The sequence below is a fragment of the Dasypus novemcinctus genome, chromosome 26 (genome assembly GCF_030445035.2).
Source record: "Dasypus novemcinctus isolate mDasNov1 chromosome 26, mDasNov1.1.hap2, whole genome shotgun sequence".
In the NCBI taxonomy this organism is placed as follows: domain Eukaryota; kingdom Metazoa; phylum Chordata; class Mammalia; order Cingulata; family Dasypodidae; genus Dasypus; species Dasypus novemcinctus.
The window spans coordinates 55677227-55698654 of record NC_080698.1 but is presented as its reverse complement, the minus strand read 5'-3'; the positions used below and the strand labels follow the sequence as shown (position 1 = coordinate 55698654).

Sequence of the window (21428 nt, the reverse complement as noted above, 5' to 3'; positions counted from 1 at the left end):
TGGGGTCAGAGGCCTGATTCAGGCAGTCTGGCTGCGCAGTCCTCCCTGGCCGCTCCGGGAGCCGGCTCTGCCGCAGCCTGCGCCGACATGTCCAGCCTTCAGGAGCTCTGCTCTGGCTTGCCCCTGCAGCCCCTCCCGGAGAACCGGGGGCGCTGGGCTGGGGTGCCCCATGCCCCGGTCAGGACCCCCGGCCTCAGCCCTGCAGAGGAGCAGGTAAGAAAAGCTGGGCTCCTTGCCCCTGGAGCCTCGGCCCCTGGGAGGCCTCGGGGGGCGGCGGTCTGCGGTGGGCAGTCCCCTACTTCCTGCTCTTTCTGCATTTCCTGAACTCAAGCGAAGCCCCTGGCCTCCAGGAGCTCCCCGCTGGGAGGGAGGGGGCACCCCACGTGTACCAGCTCTGTCACAGACAACAGCTGTCTCCCCAACAGCCCCCTTGGGTGTAGGACTCCCCATGTACAGACGAGGACCAGAGGCTCAGGGTCTCCTAGCCGCGTCGGGGTGGAGCTGTGGCAGCCCCCCCAGGCCAGAGGGGGGAGCGGGGCAGGTGTGAAGCCCCCAAACTCACAGCCGAGCAAACAGAACCCGCACCCTCCTGGGTGCGCCAGGCTCGGGGCTTGCAGTGTGTCTTCAGCGCACACAGGACCTAGTGGAGGATGCAAAAGGAGAGTGCCGCTCTCGCCTTGGTTTATACATGTCCGTCTCCACCCCCCCAAAACCATCTCCACCCCCCAAAAAAAAACCAAACTTGAAATGAATTTGCAGCTGCCGGGAGTGGGGTGACCAGCTCAAGGCATGTGCCAAGTACCTCCTCGCTCGATCCCCCAGCAGCCCCCGGGAGCCAGGGGCGCTCCGGGCCCCGTTTTACCAGGAGCGGGCGCGCGCTCACGCCAGAAGCCCTGTGCAAGCTGGGCCCCCGGGGCAGCCACTCGGCGTCCTCGTGTGACTAGGGCTGAGAACACCGCGCAGGGCAGTGGAGGGACCAGGTGAAACAGCGTGCACCTGGTTACCCACATCCTTCTCTCCTTTTTTCCCCTTGATCAAAAATGATGCTAGACTTTCAGGAACATTGGGGTGAAAGTAGACAACCCCCAAAGAGCACAGAGAATAAGAGGAATCCCACTGCCCACTGATCACGGCTGCTGCGATTTGGCTGGCCGCCCTCCTGGCCACCCACCCCCGGCCCACGAAAGGCTTGGTGGAGGGCAGGCGCAACGGCAGCCGTGCTGGGACGGGCGGGCCTCGCGTTGCTCGTCCCTCGCCCAGGGTGCCCGTGTCGGAGCAGTGGGTTAATGATTTCTCTCCCTTGGGTGACCTTCACGCTCTGGGCGTCAATCCCTCGACCTTGGGCCACGTCCGTGCCACCTGGGTGCGAGGGCACGGTCCCGGCAGCTAGACCGTCCAGTCCGAGCCCTGGCTCTGTCCCTCGTCACCCGTGCCTCTCGGTGGTCCCCGAACCCAGAGGCGACTCCCTGGGCAGCTCGCTTTGAACTGTTCTTGATTTTTAAACATTTAAATGTATTTCTTGGACTTCTGACATCAAATTTGGAAAGGAACTTGGCAAGATAATCGAGACAAATAGCTATACAAGCGTGCCCTTCATCTCCTCTCCCCCGACGGCTCAGCCCCCCCGGGCTCTAGGCCTGTGTACTTGGGCGTGTCCATTTCCTTCCAGACACATCCGTGCACACACGCGCACAGACGTCCGTGGATCCTTCTTGCAAGCCCACGTGCGAGTGACCCGTACACGAGTGCTTTCGGCAGGGCTCCCAAGGGCACACTGGGAGTCGCTGCCGCCGTTCTTAGAACCGTGGCGTTGCGTCTCGTTACCGAGATGCCCTGGAGTGCGCCTCAGTTTGCCCTTCTTGCGGTAGACCTCTCGGTTTAAACGGGGAGTGTGGCCTGTCGATCACGGGCGGGCCGTGCCTTCCCAGCGTGCACACAGGACAACTTTATAGCCAGAAGACAGGTTGAGACACAGTATGGTTCCTCTGTTAGAAAAGTCTTTGGGATCCCCCTCCCCGCCCTGCGGTTTCTCTGAGCCGCTTTCCCCCAGATCCTCCCACACCCTCGGGGTCTGCGCTGAGATACCAGTTCCACACACCTCCACCCTGTGCCTGTGCCCCCGAGGCTGCTCCCACGCCACCCCGGGCTTCTTGAGGGTGGCACTCTATGGAATGTGTTTCTGGGTCTCCAGGGACACGAGGGGATGCTGAGTGAAAGGACAAGAGTAGCTGCTCAGGGTTCAAGGCAACATCCTACAAGGGGCCAGCAGGCAGGAGAGATCTGGGAAGGCTTCTTGGAGGTGGTGGCCTTGGAAAGCATGGGCAAGGTGCTGAGGCCAGGAAAGCAGAGAAAGAAGGTCATTGGGAGGCAAGGGGAGGTGGAAAGGAGCCAACCCGAAGTATTATTGGGGATGAAATGGCCCAGGCAGAGCTGGGTACAGAGCTTAGAGAGCCAGGCCTGGCCTGATTATTGAATGCCATGAACATTGTGGGATGAGTGATGGGGAGCCTGTGAAGGTTTAGGAGCAGGGGCATGACCTGCTGCTTAAAAACACTCCCCCAGAAACTGGAGAGGCTTCTGTGCAGACCCCGAGGAGGGGAGGTGGGCAGCACGGAGGGCATGTGGGGGGTGACGATGATTCCCCCAGCTGGCACTCACAAGGTACGTGCGGGGCTAAGTGTGTCGGTCTGTTTAGTTCCCAGGACAACCTTATGAAGTGGGGACTATTTTGTAGCAGAGGAAACTGAAGCTCAGAGAGGTGAAGTGCGAACATGCCACAGAGCAGACCTTCCGGTGGCACCGAGCTATGGGGAGCTGAAGGGCTCGCAGCACGATCAGCGCGCGGCTGCCCTCTCCCTGCGAATGCGGCAGCATTTCAGAGTAAACCGAACACATCGCAGCAAGGAAGCTGCAGCGGCGGGAGCTGGCGCCTCTCTCGAGAAGGCGTTCTGGCGTGGGGTCTTCACCAGCACAGGTGGGAAGAGGAGCTGGCCTGGCGTTCCTCGGTCGTCTGCCGTGTGCGCGGCGCAGGCGCCCTCTTGTTCAGTCCGGCCAGCTACGCCTCTGATACGCGGTGACCAGCCACGGCGGAGCTGAGGCCACGGTGTGGCCTGTCCGTGCTCGCACAGCCGGGAGGCGGGAGCAGGCTCAGCGGTGCCCACCGTGCCCTGGCCACCAGGAGGCCGCCCGCCCATCCCGGCACCAGCCTGTCCGCCGCTGAGCCCAAGATGCAGTCCCCGGGCCCGTGCTCTGGCCTGGTGACCCTTCTCGGCGCAGAAGGGGCTCCTCCGTGGCCTGCTGTGGGACCCCGAGCAAGTCGCCTCTCTGAGCCTCGTGTTCGCCCTGTGATGCTGGAAACTGCCTTCCCCCATCAGAGATCTGGCTTGTTAGATGCAAGTCAGCAGACAGCTTTCACACTGTGTGTGGGGTGCAGAAAAATGGCCAGAATCTCCTGCATGTTCCTGGGGTCAGTCCGTTCTTTATTTTAGGACAACTTGAGCTTCTGGGAGCCTTTGAATATGTTTCACCTTTAAGGAAGGCTGAGTCATTTCCGTCGATGGACTCAGTTTAAAAATTAATTTTCACACTAACCGCTGTTTTTTTGAGTTACATAATTACCTGAACAGTCTTTCGCAAGCACTTGACACAGCTGAGCTGTGAACCAGCCCTCCTTGTCTGGTGCCGTAGCCAACATGGAGGTTAGCAGCGCTCACGCACGTCGCCGCGCCGGGGAACGGAGTACGGCGCCGTCAGACTGCAGGTGCCAGCCGGGGCGGGTCGTGAAATCGGTTAGGAGCTTGCAGGCAGTGTTTATTAGGAACAGAGATAGAAGCAGCGAGAAGGGATGGAGTGTGGGCGTCGGAGCAGTGTGTGCTGTGTCCTGGGACCGTCGGGGGAGGCACTGCCTCCCTGTGGCTCACACCAAGAAGGTTTAAAAACCCGCGTGGATATGAACTCTTTCGTTCAGCATTCAGTCTTGCTGGCAGCTCTGATTAGCAGCTTTATACCATTAAAAAACCCTCTTGGGAAGCGGACTTGGCTCAGTGGTTAGGGCGTCCGTCTACCACATGGGAGGTCCGCGGTTCAAACCCCGGGCCTCCTTGACCCCTGTGCAGCTGGCCCATGCGCAGTGCTGATGCACGCAAGGAGTGCCGTGCCACGCAGGGTGTCCCCGTGTAGGGGAGCCCCACGCGAAGGAGTGCGCCCCGTGAGGAGAGCCGCCCAGCGCGAAAGAAAGTGCAGCCTGCCCAGGAATGGTGCCACACACAGGAGAGGGAGCTGACACAACAAGATGATGCAACAAAAAGAGACACAGATTCCCGTGCCGCTGACAACAACAGAAGCGGACGAAGAACACGCAGCAAATAGACACAGAGAACAGACAACTGGGGTGGGGGGGAAGGGAAGAGGGAAAAAAAACCCTCTCGCCTGGAGGTGTCTCCCACACGCGGGGAAACCAGCCCAAGTGCGCACGGGGGACAGACAACGACGCCAGGATGTCCTCCTCCGTGCTCAGCCCCCACTGTCCTCCCTTCCAGCTGCACCTGCTCCTGATCGTCCCAGGCGTGGAGAGACCCAGGATGCCCCCATGGCAGATGGTGCCGGTGAGCCCGCCTGCTGCCCGGCCCTGGGGCGCTCTCCCCTGCTCTCCCGCCACGCAGCAGTTCTCACAGGGCTACCGTGTGCGCTCGCCGCCCTCCAGACCCCCAGAGCAGAGCCTTGGCCCTCTGGGGTTCCGTTTTGGTTTGTTCCGTCTCTGTTGTTTTTGGCGCATCGCTTCGCCACCTGTCCCTCTCCGTGTCCCGCAGGTCTGGGACACCTTTTTTGTGTTTTTACCTGGAGGTCCTAGGAATCGAACCCGGGTCCTCCATATGGTAAATGGGAGCTCAATTGCTTGAGTCACAGCCCCTTCCCATATGTTATTTTATTATTTTCCAAGGAGGTACCGGGGATTGAACCTGGGCCCTCGTGTGTGGGAGGCAGGCCCTCAACCACAGAGCTACACCCTCTCCCCAGCCCTCTGGGTTTTAACCAGCCCTCCCAGCCACGCGGGCCCGTCGCAGTTGGAGAACTCCTATCCACCGTTTGTTAGGAAGAAACTCTTATTTCTGATCAAGTTTTTAGTTTTGTTTTTCCCCAAGAGGGAAGGGATTGTGTGCTTCTCTTTCCAGGGGCTGCTGTGTGACAATTAACTGAATGAGAGGGTAACTCAAGACCCGTTTCAAACGTCTGTGCTACTCTGAGCTGCTGCTAGCTCCGGCTGCCTCAGGCTCTGTGCTCCCCTCCGAATAACTCCTTTCCTGCTGCCTCCTTCGTTTCCTCCGCTGGCGCTGCACCCTGGCTGCCGCTTCGTCCACCCTGCCACACCCCTGAAGCCCTCGGTGAGGCTGCGGGTGGCCCTGGCCACTTGTCCCGGAGCATGTCCGTCTAGGGCCACCAGACTGACAGCTGTCCTGGGCTGGCTGCCACCGTGTCTCCCCGGCCGGCACCCCTGCCCCTGCCCGCCCTCTTCCCCAGAGCCACTGTTCTCAGGGCCCAGTGCTGGGCCCTTGTCCTTCCTCCCATGACCCCCTGTCCCCCCAGGTCCACAGCTGGGCCCGCGTCTCCTCCAAGCCTCGCACCAGCTCATCCTTGAGTACACATTGAATGGATAAAAGAATGAGTGAGTGAATACACTCACCTCGCCCAGCTCTTTATCTGCCTTCAGCCCCACAGCGGCTCACTCTCCAGGGCCATCGGGCGGAGTAAACGCCCCAGGGTCCTCCCAGCACCTGGGCGTCTCCCGGGTGCCCTCCCCACCTCACCCCACTCAGCCCAGGCTCCGTCGTGATGTGGAGGTACACCTGCAGTGGAGGGGACCCAGGGCTGCCCCTCCCGGAGCTCGGAGTCTCCGTAAGCAAGGAAAACAGTAACCATCACAGCGTCAGGCAGTGAACGGCGCGGAAAGAAGGCCAAACGGTCACTGCGTCAGAAGGGAGGGCATTTGGGCTGACCCCTGAACGAGGGGAAGGGGCCCCCAAGTGCAGACAGGGAAGAGAGGGCTTTAGGTGGAAGGAAGAGTAAATGCAAAGGCCCTGAGGCAGGGCCAGCATTGGCATGGTTCAGGAACATCAAGAATGTCTGGACAGGGAAGCGGACTTGGCCCAGTGGTTAGGGCATCCGTCTACCACATGGGAGGTCCAGGGTTCAAACCCCGGGCCTCCTTGACCCGTGTGGAGCTGGCTCATGCGCAGTGCTGATGCACGCAAGGAGTGCCCTGCCACGCAGGGGTGTCGCCCACGTAGGGGAGCCCCACGCGCAAGGAGTGTGCCCCGTAAGGAGAGCCGCCCAGCACGAAAGAAAGTGCAGCCTGCCCAGGAATGGCAACGCACACAAGGAGAGCTGACACAGCAAGATGACGCAACAAGATGAAACACAGATTCCCATGCCGCTGACAACAACAGAAGCGGACAAAAACAAGAACATGCAGCAAATGGACACAGAGAACAGACAACTGGGGGTGGGGTGGGGAGAGGGGAGAGAAATAAAAAATCTTCAAAAAAAAAAAGAATACCTGGACAAGAGCGAGTCTGTGTTGTTCATTCCTGTTCAGTGAGGAGCCCTTGGAAAGGGTTTCCCTTCCTTCGGCCGCCCACCTCCAGCCCAGGCTCTGCCTCCCCCACCTGCTGGGCTCTCCTCCCAGAGCTGCAGGTGTGTCTCTGTGCGCGGCCTGAGGTCACGCAGCTGAAAATGCAGCCTAGGCTGCACTCTCAAAGTGGAGTGCCTGGAAGAGGGGTGCTTCTCCATGTTTGCAGGAAGGGCCTATGTGGGCTTATGGCAATTCGGTTCTCTCCCATCTTGAGTCTGCAGCCTGGGGGTCCCCACTATAGCCCACCAGGCCGGTGCTCTCTGTTGTCCTTGCCTAGTGTCAAGTAGCCTGGCCCCTGGGACAGGAGACATGAGCAAAGAAGATGGAGAGGCCAGGCTTGCAGTCACAGACGTGTGTGTGTGTGTGGTGGGGCGCCATCAGGGAAGGCTTCCTGTAGGAGGTGACATTGTAGAGGAGCCTGAGATGAGCCCTCCGGAGTGTCCGAAAGGAGCAGAGGCAAATCCTGGGGTGGGAGGTCCATCGTGGAGGCCCAGGGTCTCTGGCCTGGGTTGCGCCACACATACGCAGCCCCTGCTGCCTTTCCCCACCTGCCCCCCAGCTGGCCCTGAGGAACGCCCTGCGCTACTTCCCCCCGGGCGTCCAGGAGCAGCTGGCGCCCGAGTTCGCCCAGGAGCTGCGTCTGTATGGGCACATCTACATGTACCGGTTCTGCCCCAGCATTGAGATGAGGTGAGTAAAGGTGGGCCCAGAGGCCCTGAGCAGGAGCGGGCCGAGAACATCCTGTGCGGGACCACCTGGAGGCCAGCAGTCCCCGAGGGCCGGCAGCGGGAGGGGACATCCAGGAGGATCGTGCAGACGGCCCGCCAAGGGGGGCCCTCTTGTCAGGAGAGGAGAGGCAGGGGCCGCCTCCGGGGTCTGGAGCCGGGTGTGGGGGGGTGCTGTCGTCCTCGAGCCTGGCCAGAAGAAGGGCGGGGGGCACTTTATCAGACCGTTGTCCCTGCCTGGCCTTCCCGGCCGCCAGCCCCGGGCGATTAGGGGGCCCAGTTCCTACAGACCCCACTTCTAAATGCCCCCATCTGCTAATGCTGCGAGAGGCAGAGAAGAGCGTCCAAGGGTCTCTGCCGGTGCCCCAAAACACCTGCAGGGGTTCCCAGAGGGTCGCGGCTGGAGGCCTGGTGGAAGCGCAGGCTGCTGCCCCTCCCCCAGATCGCGAGTCCGTGGCTCTGGGGGGCAGGGGGCTGGCAAATCTGTCCGTCTAATGGTTGCTGGTGCAGCGCTGCACTTGGAGAACCTCGGTCTTTGAATATCTCAGAAGCTCAGCCTGGCTTTGAACTGTGCCCCCTCTAAGGTGGGGTCCCTGTCCCTTAGCTGTGCCGGGACCTCCCAGCCTGGAGCCTGTCTCAGTTTGCCAGGGCTGCTGCGACAAGTACACGCACGGGTTGGCTAAACAACGGGGTCTGCTGGTTCACGGCCGGGGAGCTGCAAGTCCACCATGTCCTCAGGCCTGCGCTTCTGCCCCGGCACACGGGGATCGCTTTGTCCTTCTCCGGCCTCCCCTGCTTCTGGCTTCTTCTTCTGTGTCCAGTTTCCTTTCTTAAAAGGACTTGAGTCATCTTGGTTTACTCCTACCCTGATTCAGTTTTTTTTTTTCTCTTTTTTAAATTATTATTTTAAAATGTATTATCTTTTCTTAAAGGTACAGAGATCACACAGAAGGCTACATTAAAAAATTTAAGAGGTTCCCATATACCCCACTTCCCACCCACCCCACTCCTCCCACATTGACAACTGCTTTCATTAGAGTGGTGTATTTGTTGCATTTGATGAGCACATTTTTTTTTAAGGTAATAACATTTTGTTTATTTATTTGTTTATTTAATTTCTCTCCCCTCCCCCCACCCCCCTGCTCCCCCAGTTATCTGTTCTCTGTGTCCATTTGCTGTGTGTTCTTCTTTGTCTACTTCTGTTGTTGTCAGTGGCATGGGAATCTGTGTTTCTTTTTGTTGCGTCATCTTGTTGTGTCAGCTCTCCGTGTGTGCGTTGCCATTCCTGGGCAGGCTGCACTTTCTTTTGCGCTGGGCAGCTCTCCTTATTATGGGGCACACTCCTTGTGTGTGGGGCTCCCCTATGTGGGGGACACCCCTGTGTGGCACGGCACTCCTTGTGTGCATCAGCACTGCGCATGGGCCAGCTCCACACGGGTCAAGGAGGCCTGGGGTTTGAACCATGGACTTCCTGTGTGGTAGGCGGATGCCCTAACCACTGGGCCAAGTCCGCTTCCCTCTATTTTTTTTTTTAAATGTTACATTAAAAAAATATAAGAGGTCCCCATATACCCCCCACCCCCTCACCCCACTCCTCCCACATCAACAACCTCTTTCATCATCACGGCACATTCATTGCATTTGGTGAATACATTTTGGAGCACTGTTGCACTACATGGACTATAGTTTACACTGTAGTTTACACTCTCCCCCAGTCCACCCAGTGGGCCATGGCAGGACACACAACATCCAGCATCTGTCCCTGCAGTACCACCCAGGACAACTCCAAGTCCTGAAAATACCCCCACATCATATCTCTTCTCCCCTCTCCCTGCCCTCAGCAGCTACCATGGCCACTTCCTCCACATCAATGCTACAATTTCTTCCATTACTAATCACTATAGTTCTATAGTAGAACACCAGTAATTCCACTCTAATCCATTCTCTCTTCCTCCATCCTGTGGACTCTGGGATGGTGATGTCCACTCCACCTCTATGTCGAGAGGGGGCTTAGATTCCACATGGCTGATGGATGCAACATTTGGGAGCACTGCTACACAGCATGGATTATAGTTTACATTTTAGTTTACAGTCTCTCCAGTCAATTCAGTGGGTTATGGCAGGATATATGATGTCCTGCATCTGTCCCTGCAATATCACTGAGGACAACTGCAAGTCCTGAAAATGCCCCCACATCACACCTCTTCTTCCCTCTCCCTGCCCTCAGCAGCTCCCATGGCCACTGTCTCCATATGAATGATATAATTTCTTCCATTACTAGAGTCACGATAATTCCATAGTAGAATAACACTAAGTCCACTCTAGTCCATATTTCATCCCTCCATCCTGAGGACCCTGGGGTGTCAGTCTGACCTCATCTAAACAGGATCTTGGAAGAGCCTGTGCGCCCATGTCCACACCTGTAACAGCGCCTCTGGAAGCCCCATTTCCCAATGGGTTCACCCCCATGTCTTTATGGGCAACGTGATCCAACCCCAACACCGTCCAAGAAGTTTCTGTAGAATGAATGAAAAGAACAAACGAACCGACTCCATGCAGTTTGCAAAGGCTTCCGAAGGGTAGACTTGAGCTCCGCTTCGAGGGCAACCTTCTCACTGGGGGAGGGGGTCTGCCGAGTGGGGACGGAGGGGTGGCCCAGGAGGCACTGCGCTCCACGCTCCTGGACGTGGGGGGCCAGAGGGACAGCCTGAGCCCGGGGGGGTGGGCGGCCCTTAGCCCTGGACCTCCCCAGCCCTGAGACCCTAGGCAAACAGCAGGGTCTCGCCCTCCACCCCTGTGCGTGCAGGTGCCAAGCTGGGCGGGGGCCCCGCGACGCTCCGGGCGGGAAGGGGCGCCCACTGTCTCCCGCGGTCACCTGGTGCTTGCGTGTCCTTCCAGGGCCTACCCCATCGAGCAGCTGCCCTGCCGGACCCGAGCGGCCGCGGCCATCATGCACATGATCATGAACAACCTGGACCCTGCCGTGGCCCAGGTAACCGCCGGGGGTCCCGGGGCTGCGGCTGCGTCCCGGGCTCCACAGAAGCACGACGGGAGGCGGGAGTCACTTCTTAACCTTGCGTGTGAAGGCGTCACGGGGAGCTGTGAACCCAGCCTGGCGAGGTCCCGCGGGGCCGGTGGCCGCGTCCCCCAGCAGTCCCCCTTCCGTGGTTCTAACACGACACCCACACCAGGGGCTGGACGTGGGTGGGGCTCCCTGTCCACGGCCGGGGGCCGTCATCCTGGCCGCGCAGGTCTGGACAACGTGCCTGCGAGTACCTTCGCCTGCGGAGGGGTACCTGGGGGAGGGCGACCCTCGTGGACCCGATGACCTGCCTCGGGGGAGAATGGGGCTCTGGCCCCGGGTCCCGGGCACAGCCTGGTGGCCCTGGCCTTGCCCCGGGCAGCGGCCCACGCCGACCGCAGCCCCGGCTCTGACCCGAGCCCGGCGAGCCTCCCCCAGCCGCCGACCCCGGGTCCCTGGCGCCCCCTGCCTCGCCCCTCACCCTCCCACCCCGACTCCTCTGGAGGCTGCAGACCCCCTTTCCCCTGGAGCCCACCTGGGCGGTGGGGCCCTTCCTCTCCCCTTCCCCGGGCCCCTCTCAGGTGACACCTGTGCCTTCCCCAGTTTCCCCAGGAGCTCGTGACCTACGGAGGAAATGGGCAGGTGTTCAGCAACTGGGCTCAGGTACGGTGGGCTGCGGCCCTGCCCCGTCCTCTGGCCTGGGAGGAGCGTCCAAGGGCAGCTTCACGCCTCCCCGACGCCCGAAACTCCACCGTTAGAGACGATGTTTAAGGCGACAGGAATGGCCAGGAGTGGGCAGCACCAGGAATATTCTTGGGGAACAGGGGTGGGGGCGGGGGGGCCTGTTGGGAGACCTCTGGGCCTGGGTCGAGCCAGGGAGACGCGGGAGGGCCCCCTTAGCACGCCCTGCACTGTTCGGTCCCCCCAGTTCTGGCTGGTCATGTCCTACCTGTCGCGGATGACGGAGGAGCAGACCTTGGTCATGTACAGTGGACACCCGCTGGGCCTCTTCCCCAGCAGCCCCAGCGCCCCGCGGCTCGTCATCTCCAACGGAATGGTGGGTGCGGCCCGCAGGCGCCCACCTCGGCCGGGCTCCGGGGTCGTGGGGGTCGCTGGGCAGGGGGTGGGCGTGGGGGCGGGGAGGCCGTGGGGGTGCTCAGGGGGCAGGGGTTGGGTGTGTGGGGGACTGGGGGACAGGGGAGGGTGTGGGGGTGCTCAGCGGGTGGGGGAGGCCGTGGGGGTGCTCGGGGGGTAGGGGGAGGGCGTGGGAGGACTGGGGGGGGCAGGGGAGGGCAGGGCAAGGGTGTGGGGGTGCTTGGGGGGGCAGGGGAAAGCATGGGGGCTCAGGGGTGGGGGCAGAGGGAGGGTGTGAGTGCTCAGAGGTGGGTGGCAGAGGAGGATGTGTTGGTGTGGGGGCGCTTGGGGGGGGTGGGGGAGGGCGTGGGGGTACTCGGGGAGCAGGGGGAAGATGTGGGGTGCTCGGAGGGCAGGGGCAGGCAGGGGGGTCCTTGGGGGGGCGGGGGGAGGGCGTGGGGACACTTGGGGTGGGGGGCGGGGGGAGGCGTGGGGGCTCAGACAGCAGGAGAGCGCTCCCTGCCATCCCGCAGAGGCTGCGGTGCTTCTGCCTCCAGCCTCATCTCCCCGCTTTTCCAGGTCATTCCCAACTACTCTTCCAGGGCAGAGTATGAGAAGCTCTTCGCCTTGGGAGTCACAATGTAAGTCTCTCTTTCCATTTATGTTCTAGCATTTCCCTTCTCTGATCATGTTTCATTATCGAAACAATGTGCCGTATTAAATCTGATTTTGAAGAACACCCACAGTTGTAGCGCAGGAGCATAATTTTTATGTTTTCTTCCCTAGTGGTTTTTTTTTACATTGATAATTCAGTTTTAGTTAACGAAAGGAAACTTAATTGACCAGAAATCTAGAAGGAAAGGAACAATGGATTAAATCAGAGAGCAGTGAAATGCTTACAAAATTGGACTTTTAGGTGGTTCCGACACAGGCTGTGACTCATTTTGGACGTCAGTCTGTTTCCTGGACTGCCCGCTCTTCTGAAGCTGCCGTAGAGCTCTAGCAATTCCCTAGTGGTTTTTATGCTCTTTTCTCGTGTGTATAGCTATAAATATAGATATAAGCGTGCCTGCAATTTTTAACACACTTGTAAGCAAATAAATGTATAACTTTGGATTCTACTCCCTTCCCCCCCCTCCCCCCCATTTTATTAAGAAAATTCTCAAACATACGAAAATGGAAGGAATCACCAAGCACCTGAGACTAGCACGTTCCTCTCCTGGCTTCCCCCCCCATCCACCTACCCCCCCAGCCATCCACCCATCCAGCTTATTTTTGATGCATTTCAGAGACAGTTGCAAATGCTTTTGCCTAGAGTTCAGTGTGTGCTTATAGTGCTTTTTTCTACTTGGAGGCAACATTGATATCCATGTCCTGAAACCCACCAACCCTGCTGGGCCCATCCACGAGTGCTGATAAGCACGTCCTCTCCTGCGACTCAACCCCGTCAAGACCGGCGATTCAGCCATGGGCTCCAGAAAGTTCCCTCCTGTCCCTTCCCAGCCTATTATCAGTTTTGCTTTGTTGTAAAATTAATCCATGCTCGGAATGGGACGATGTCTCCCGCAAACATTATCAAAGGAGCTGCAAGGAAGAGGCGCTCTCCCAGCCCAGCCCCTCCCTAGCTGAGCGGTTTCTCCCGCGTCCTCCCAGACGTGTTTCCTTGTATGTGGGCCGGCAAGATCAGACTGAGAAACGCTGCTTGGCATCTCGTCTCTTCTACTTTAACTTGGACATTGGTCCATTCCAGGAAACTTGGGCCTCCTTCCTTCTTGTTCCCCTGGCAGAGTGTTCAGTCACCCCAATTAGCCCACTCACCTAGTGAACTGACTGGGGTTGCTTCCAGTTCTTTGCGGTTATACGTCGATGCGGTTGTGAAGTTGTGAAGCGGCTCCACGCGGTCCGGGAGTATAACTAGGATAAGAACCTTTGTAAGGTAATCCAGCCTGTGGTCTGGGGAGCGGTTTAGCCGGGCTTCAGAGGAGCACTCCCTAATCTAACAGCGATAGCCACCGCGCGTCGATTGTTGTGCTAGGACATAGAGAGGCCATCTCGCTTAGCCCTCCCCACGCTCCCCAGAAGTAGTTCTCTTTATTAACCCATTTTGTGGGGGAGGAAACTGAGGCTCGGAAGCACAGTTGCGTTTTGGTTGGTCCTAAGTACTTACTGCTGCTGCTGTTGTTTTTCCCTGCTGTTGTCGTTATGTTCTCATTGTCATTGCTATCATTATTGTCACGATATGATGATGACGATGATGGTGTCTGGAAACCTCTTCTGTGGGTTCAGCAAAAGGAGCAGCTGTGGGGTCAGAGGGAGGAGAGCTCGATTCCCGACTCCACCCCTTGCTAATGCGACCCTTGTGCTTCTCTTTCGTGGGTAAAAGGTGCAAGTTTAAAGGGGGAGGAGCTGCAGGAATCCAGGTAGTTTAATCTGTGTGCCATGTGGCAGTGACTAAAGATAAGATACAGGCTACCTCGAAGAGGTTGTGGGGTGTTTCCAGACCCCCGCGATAACGCAAACGTCGCAGGAAGCGAGTCACACGAATTGTTCGGTTTCTCAGTGTCTGTAAAAGTGATGTTTACACTACCCTGCAGTGTATTGAGGGGGCAATGGCCTTATGTCTTAAAGCAAACGTGCACCTCTTAATTAAAATGTGGTGCAGGACACAATGTGCACACACGCTGTTGGAAAACGGCGCCCACACACTTGATCGACGCAGGGTGGCCACAAACCTTCAGTTTAAAAAGATGCAGTATCGGCAAAGCACAGTGACCCATACTTGTAAGCAATGGCTGTGAAAATTGCTTGTAGAGAGAGGAAAGGTTTAAATTGGTAACTGAGAAATACTAATAAAAGTAAAGCCTTTTCACTCTCAGATTGACAAAAATGAAAATACAGAGAACATTCAGTGCTGGTGAAGAGGTGGGGAAACGGGCAGTCCCCGGTGGTGGTGGGAGGATGAAGGCAGCTCAGCGAGCCTGGGCGTGGCCGGGAGAGCTGTCATAGTACTTGGTGTGAAAGCTTTACATTTGCAAACTTTTGGACCCCATTGTTTTACTTCCAAGAGCGACTTCAAGAGGGGCACGTGGCCTATCAGCTGAGCGTGAAGAACCCAAGGTAGAGAGACTTGAAATCAATTCCCAACTCAGCCACTTCTTTGGGTCACTTTGGGTTGGGGCCTCTGTATCTTCATCTGTAAAGAAAGGACCTTGTTAGTTCGTGATTCAAAGAGTCATGTGAGAATTAAATGGAATGATGAAGGTAAAGCCTCTGACGCCCTGGCTCAAGGGAAGCAAAAGGGGTCCTGTGAGCCCCTGGGCAGTAGTGAGTGGACACAGGAAGCATGTTGCACGTGGGGTCATGGACGCAAGTGCTTCCTCCTGTCTCCCTGGCTCGATGTCATTTTGTCATTATTTTCTTATGTTATGTCATAGTCGCAAAAATTTCAAGGTAAGAGCCATGTTTCACTTTTAGAGGATGAGACAGAGGGTCCAAGTGGTTGAATGCCTTGCAACGCTCATGTCCAAATGCCCTTTTCCATTGGGTTCCTCTCCCTCTCCCCATTCCAGAGACTTTTCTTGGTCCCTTCTCCCTTCTGGATCCAGGGTGGACCCTGGACACTCAAAACACTTGCGTCTGAATTCCACTCCTTCCTGGGACTTAGGCACTCGCTCGCTTGGAGGCTCTGGCCCTCAGGGAAGAGTCAAACAAGATGGCAGCAAACGCCTTTGCTCCCCATCCAGTGTCAAAGGTTAAAGTGTTTGCTAGTGATCGAGTGTGGGGAACATTTTGGAATTTGACATCTTGTGTGAGTATTTCCAATGCTTGCTCCCGACCACCCCAACAGTTCCTTTTCTTGTTTCTGTCCTGGAGCGTGACGCCGTGAGTCCAGGGAGGTGCCAGGGTGCTGGCAGTGGGGCTCACGCAGTGGGAATAGGAGTTTCCCTGATCATCAGAAGGGGCAGTAGATAGGACACGGTGCTTCTGACGCCGTGCGGTATGTAGTCAAGAAAGCAAGACTCTCTGTTCTGCCGTGGAAAGGGCTCACAGCCAGTTCGTTCAGGGGAAAACCAGCCGCAGGCTCGTTCCTGCAGACAGAGGCCCCGCGTGTAAGGCCCGGTGAGGACGGCGGTACCACCGAGAGCAGCGGCCCTCACGGGAGCAATTCCCTGGGATCTCACTCACACTCGGAGGCACAAGTCCTGAGGGCATGACTCCGTGAATTCTGACGATGTACAAACCCACTGCCCCTCAGGGGTGCGTCACTCCCAGGCCCCCCCCACAGGTGCCCCTGCCCCCTCCCCTCCATGAGATAGACCCCTAGTGAGTTTCGTGAACACCATGAAAACGGAACCAGGCTTCTTCACTGTAGTAGCAGCTGGCCTTTACCCTGCAGTGTCCTGCTCCACTGTGCTCCACCACCTCGATTACGTAGCTCTTCCCTTCTCGGTGGACGTTGGAGTGTTTCCGTGAGTGTCCAGCTACTGCGGGTGAATTTGCCTTGCACACTCCTGGGGTGTCTTCACGTGGGCATGAGCATACAAAGAGGAACTCCTGGCTCAGCGTCGAGGCACATCCAGCTTCAGTGGGTATGACCGTCTCAGGTCGCCAGAGCTGCTACGACAAATCCAGCACACGGGGTTGTCTTAAACAGCAAGCGTTTATTGTCTCCTGGTGCTGACGGCTGCGAGTCCAGCCTCCAGGTGCTGGCAGGGCCATGCTTTCTCCCGGGCTCGGCAGCATCTAGGTGAAGGTGATTATCCGCCACACGGCCATCTCTCTCTCTCCTCCCTGCCTCTTCTCACGGACCACTTACAGTGGTTTGATATGGTTAGGAATTCCAAAAATAGATACTGGATTATGTTTGTGATCTGGTCTGTTACTGGGCATGATTGAGTTATGATTGGGACTTTGATTGGGCCACATCATTATGCTGCTGAGTCTCCACCCCTTGGTGGGCGGGGACTCACAGATAAAAGGCACGGCACAGGACAGAGTTGGAGCTTTTGATGCAAGGGTTTTTGATGTTGGAGTTTGATGCTGGAGCCTTAGGCTGGAGCCCCAGGAAGGAAGCTTACAGAGGAAAGAGATGAAAGCCCCGGGAAGAGAGGAATCCTGAGCCCATAAAGAAGCAAGACCCTGGGAAGAGAGGAACCCAGGAAGCCTGAACTCTGGCAGCCGTCGGCAGCCGTCTTGCTCCAACACGTGAAAATAGACTTTGGTAAAGGAAGTAACTTCTGCTTTATGGCCTGGTGTCTGTAAGCTCCTATCCCAAATAAATACCCTTTATAAAAACCAACCAATTTTGGGTATTTTGCAGCAGCACCCTTTTGGCTGACTAATATACCACTTCTTCTGACTTTGGGCTTTTTCTTGTGGTTTTCTCTGACCACCTGCATCCAGATTCCCTCGATAAGGCCTCTGGTCCTATGGATTAAAGCCCACCCTCGATCAAATTGGCCACACCTTAACTAATACCATCTCTAAAAGGTCTTGTTTACACACGGCTTCCCGTCCCTGGGAACACGGATTACGATGATGGAGACAACTTTTGCGAAGGACTTGATTCAGTCCCCAGCAATGGCCAGATATTTCCCAAGGGACCTTCCTGTTTGGACTATGGTGTTTAAGGGAACAAATCTGTTTGTACAAGGTCTGGAGGCCAGGGGAGCTCCTTATCTGTAAGGTTCTACTTCTTCTTTCTACTTGGCTCAGCGGTTAGGGCGTCCGTCTACCACCTGGGAGGTCCGCGGTTCAAACCCCGGGCCTCCTTGACCCGTGTGGAGCTGGCCCACACGCAGTGCTGATGCACGCAAGGAGTGCCCTGCCACGCAGGGGTGTCCCCCACGTAGGGGAGCCCCACGTGCAAGGAGTGCACCTGTAAGGAGAGCCGCCCAGCGCCAAAGAAAGTGCAGCCTGCCCAGGAATGGCGCTGCACACACGGAGAGCTGACGCAGCAAGATGACACAACAAAAGAAACACAGATTCCCGGTGCCTCTGACAACAGAGGCGGACAAAGAAGAAGACGCACCAAATAGACACAGAGAACAGACAACTGTGGCGGGGGGGAAGGGAAGAGAAATAAATCTTAAAAATAAATAAAAATAAAGGACAGTGCTGAGGCTTCTATGGTCATTAAGCATTCATTTTGAAAACCAGGCGTGGGCGCGGGGGCAGCGCTCCTGGGCGCTGGCTCACGCCCGTGTGGGGTTTGCTTCTCTGGGTGGTCAGGTACGGCCAGATGACGGCAGGCAGCTACTGCTACATCGGTCCGCAAGGCATCGTGCACGGGACAGTGGTGAGAGGGGCGTCCGGCCGCAGGGGTGGGCGCTGGCCCCGGGGCGGGGGCGGGCCGCCGGGCGGGCGGGTGCTCCCCGCGCCTCTCCCCACAGCTCACCGTGCTGAACGCCGGCCGCCGGTACCTGGGCGCCGAGGACTTGGCCGGGAAGGTCTTTGTCACCTCCGGACTCGGCGGCATGAGCGGGGCCCAGGCCAAGGCCGCGGTCATCGTGGGGTGCATCGGGGTGATCGCGGAGGTGAGCCTCGGGGGCCGCCCGAACCCAAGCCCCGTTCGCTGCTGCCCTCTCTCCTTTGCTCCGGAGCCGCTCGGACCCAGGCTCGCCTCTTTCCTAGACCTCCTGGCCGGGTTCTCAGGGCAGCACGTGCTTCCTGTTTCCCAACGCCCAGCACCCTGTGCTGTCAGCGTCCTCCCAGGAGGCCGGGACTGTCCGGTGTCCCACGGCCTCCCCAGAGCCCAGCACAGTTTCTGGAACATTTGTGGGGAAATGAAGGGAGGCTCCCCAGCCCCAGCAGCTCAAGGCAGCCTTGCAGGGGCAGATCCCCTCAATGGCTCTCCCACCTTTCTTTGTAGATCCATGGAGAGCAAGGGAAGCAGGAGGGAGGGGAGGCGAGGAGCTTGGAGACAGCCTTGGTGGTATACGTCGGGTGCTTTGTTCTCAGTTGATAGTAAATCTGTGTCATGGCTACCTGCATTTGACTGCAGATGGCAGAAAACCTAACTACAGTGGCTTAACAGATAGGGTATTTTTAAAAATTAATTTTTAATCTGTAGACAAACGAAGTTTGTTTTTCATCACAAAACCAGCAGGGCTGGCATTGGTTCGGAAGGTCAATGATATCAGGGCCAATATCTTTAGAGTCTCTGGGGCTAACCTCATGGATACGAAATAGCTGCCCCAGCCCCAGCCCCAGCCATCTCATCCACATTCAAGGTAGTATGAAAGGAGAAGGGGAAATGCTAGCCATAATTTCTTAAAATCTTTATTTTGAAATAATTTACAATCTACTGGACAGTGGCAAAAATAATACAAAATCTGTACAGAGTACTCCAACACCCAGATACCCAGATCCACCAACTTTTTATATTTTGTCCATTTGCCATATCATTTTCTTTTTCTTTCCCTTCCTTCCTTCCTTCCTTCCTTCTCCTATCATCTATATCATCTATCATCAATCTATATCTATCTTTGTTTATCCTCTATCTATCTATCTATCTATCTATCTATCTATCTATCTATCTATCTATCTATCTATCTAATCTACCTCTATCTATTTACCTCTCTATCTCATCGTTTATCTGCCTATTTATATATCTAACTGCTTTAGTAGGAGGCAAAAAGTCTCAGCAGTTCTTCCAGTCCACACCTCCTGTTAACTCCTTGGTTACTACTGGATCAAAGGGACGTTCTTGTCTGCAAGGTGGAGTGGGAGCCATGGCCAGGGTGTTGTAAGTAGTTTAGCCGTGGCTCATCCCCTGGCGCCAAGCCCAGCGTCATTCTGAACAAAGTCTGGGTTCTGTTGATGAGGCAGGCTGGAGGGGGATAGAGATTGGCTAGGCAGGACGTAGCATCCGCCCCGACACCGCGTTTTAAATGTGGGACGAGGAATGTGGGAGGGGCACCCTCCTCTTGGCACACACCTGTGCTGGCGGCCTTGGTGAGGTGCTCAGGTGACACGTAACAGGGCGGCTCTGTCTCACGGTGCAGGTGGATAAGGCAGCCCTCGTGAAACGCCACCAGCAAGGCTGGCTGATGGAGGTGACCGACAGCTTGGACCACTGCATTGCGCGGCTCAGGTACAGCCCCTTGCTCGTCAGAACACCCATGGACAGTGGGGGACTGCCAGGTCTCCAGATGGGCCTGTTTAGTGCCTGACACTTGCCGCAGGGGGGTGCCCGTGCCAGGTGACTCTGAGGTCACACAGTAGAAATGGTATGGGATGCATCTTCTAAAAATTCCGTTTCTTGTGGGTTGTTACTGCTAGCATGGGGGAAGCCACCACATTTTGCATATTTGATACGCAGATCTCTGGGTTCTGATAAGTTTCAGGTCGTTCTCTTGGCGTTCCTTGCACTCAGCCACAGTTTTTGCAAAGACTGTGCTTTATTTCTGGCACCACTGTGGCCTTGGTGCCCGCCCAGGGGCTGGTGATCAGGGGGCGCTACCAGCCTGTCGGGGAAGGTGGACCACTGAGAGATGGCACGTTTCCTCGACTGACTCGGCATAAGTCCTTGCCCCGGTTGTGGGGGGACATTGTCTGGGGTAGCCCTTTTCCCCTTGTGTTTGATGTCTTCTGGGGTATTTAAGAGCTGACTCAGGAGGAAAGGCACTGGGGGCGACTGGCCACATGCCATTTGAAGCATTCTCTCAATTTTTCTGTCTGGAAGACTGGCAGCCCATGTGGGGAAGCGACGTTAGCCCAGGCTCTCAATGCTGGCTACGATTCAAATCAAATAATTTGAAAGATATATAAAATATTAAAAAATTCATATAAAATCGCTTTATATAAACTTTTTTGAATTCCCACAGAAGTTGAGAAAATGATACAATGAACTCCCAACCTCCCTGCCCCCTGGCTTGGGCCCCATTTTGATGGTGCTCCTTCTAAAATACCAATCCGACCACATTGCGCCTTTTTTCAAAACTCTCAGGTAGCTCCCCATTCACCGCAGGAGATACCCCAAAGTCCTTGTGTGCCCGGCCCTGCCCGGCCCTGCTTCGAGCACCCCGGCCCCCCACCCCGGCCGGCTGCCTCGGCGTTTGTCACCTCTGAGTAGCCTCTTCCCTCTACCCGGGATGCCCTTCTCCCTCCCATCACCCACACAGAGTCTGGGTCAGCTGAATTTCTGTTGTCCCACCACACACGTGTGCACATGCGCAATATACACATATGCACAGACACACACATACATGTGCACGTGTGTGCTCGTATATATATGTATATACACAGAACACAGATATGCATACACACAAAACACAGAGATGCCTATACACATACATATACACACAAAACACAGATACACATATGCACATACATATACACACAAAACACAGAGATGCATATACATGTACGTATACACACAAAACACAGATATGCATACATACATACACACACACACAAAACACAGAGATGCTTATACACACATATACACACAAAACACAGATGCATATACTCATACACACACAAAACACAGGTATGCATATACACATACATACATAAAACACAGAAAAGCACATGTACACACCTGCATATAAACTTACACATACACACAACATATACACATTTACACACACATACATACTCGCATGTACACACCTACACACAAGCACACGCACACACAGAACATGTGAACACACATGCACACACATGTATATGCACACAAGTGCACGCATACTCATGCCACACATAACATGCACGCATGCATATACACTAGCGCGCTCATACACACACGTACACCCAAACCACTTCAAGTCTTTTTAACAAACTGCCGTGAGCGGCCTCTGGCGGCGACTCTGCCCACCTGGGGAAGCCTCAGGTGCGCCTGCGGCGAGCCCAGGGGTGCCCACCTCTCCAGCCCCGCCCTCGGTGGGAACTCGGCTCTCCCCAGCTCTTCAGGGTTTGGGCTGGGGTCCCTCCCAGTTCTGAGGTTAGGGGCTTCCCTGCCCGCTCCCTCTGGAGG

General features: G+C 56.5%; 1 protein-coding gene across 4 annotated transcripts in view; it reads left to right on the top strand.

Moving 5' to 3' along the window:
• The window catches only part of UROC1 (urocanate hydratase 1), a 59414-nt gene continuing 37986 nt past the window's right edge, over positions 1-21428 (top strand). For 2 of the 4 annotated variants that reach the window (XR_009183674.2, XR_009183673.2), the window contains exons 1-9: positions 1-213; positions 7188-7318; positions 10252-10345; positions 10979-11038; positions 11304-11432; positions 12029-12090; positions 17681-17747; positions 17842-17985; positions 19456-19544. Coding sequence is in view for 2 of the 4 variants with exons in the window: in XM_058288843.2 (XP_058144826.1) it covers positions 88-213; positions 7188-7318; positions 10252-10345; positions 10979-11038; positions 11304-11432; positions 12029-12090; positions 17681-17747; positions 17842-17985; positions 19456-19544 (902 nt within the window). In the remaining 2 variants the exon portion in view is untranslated. The other 2 variants (XM_058288843.2, XM_058288844.1) reach the window with 2 other exon arrangements.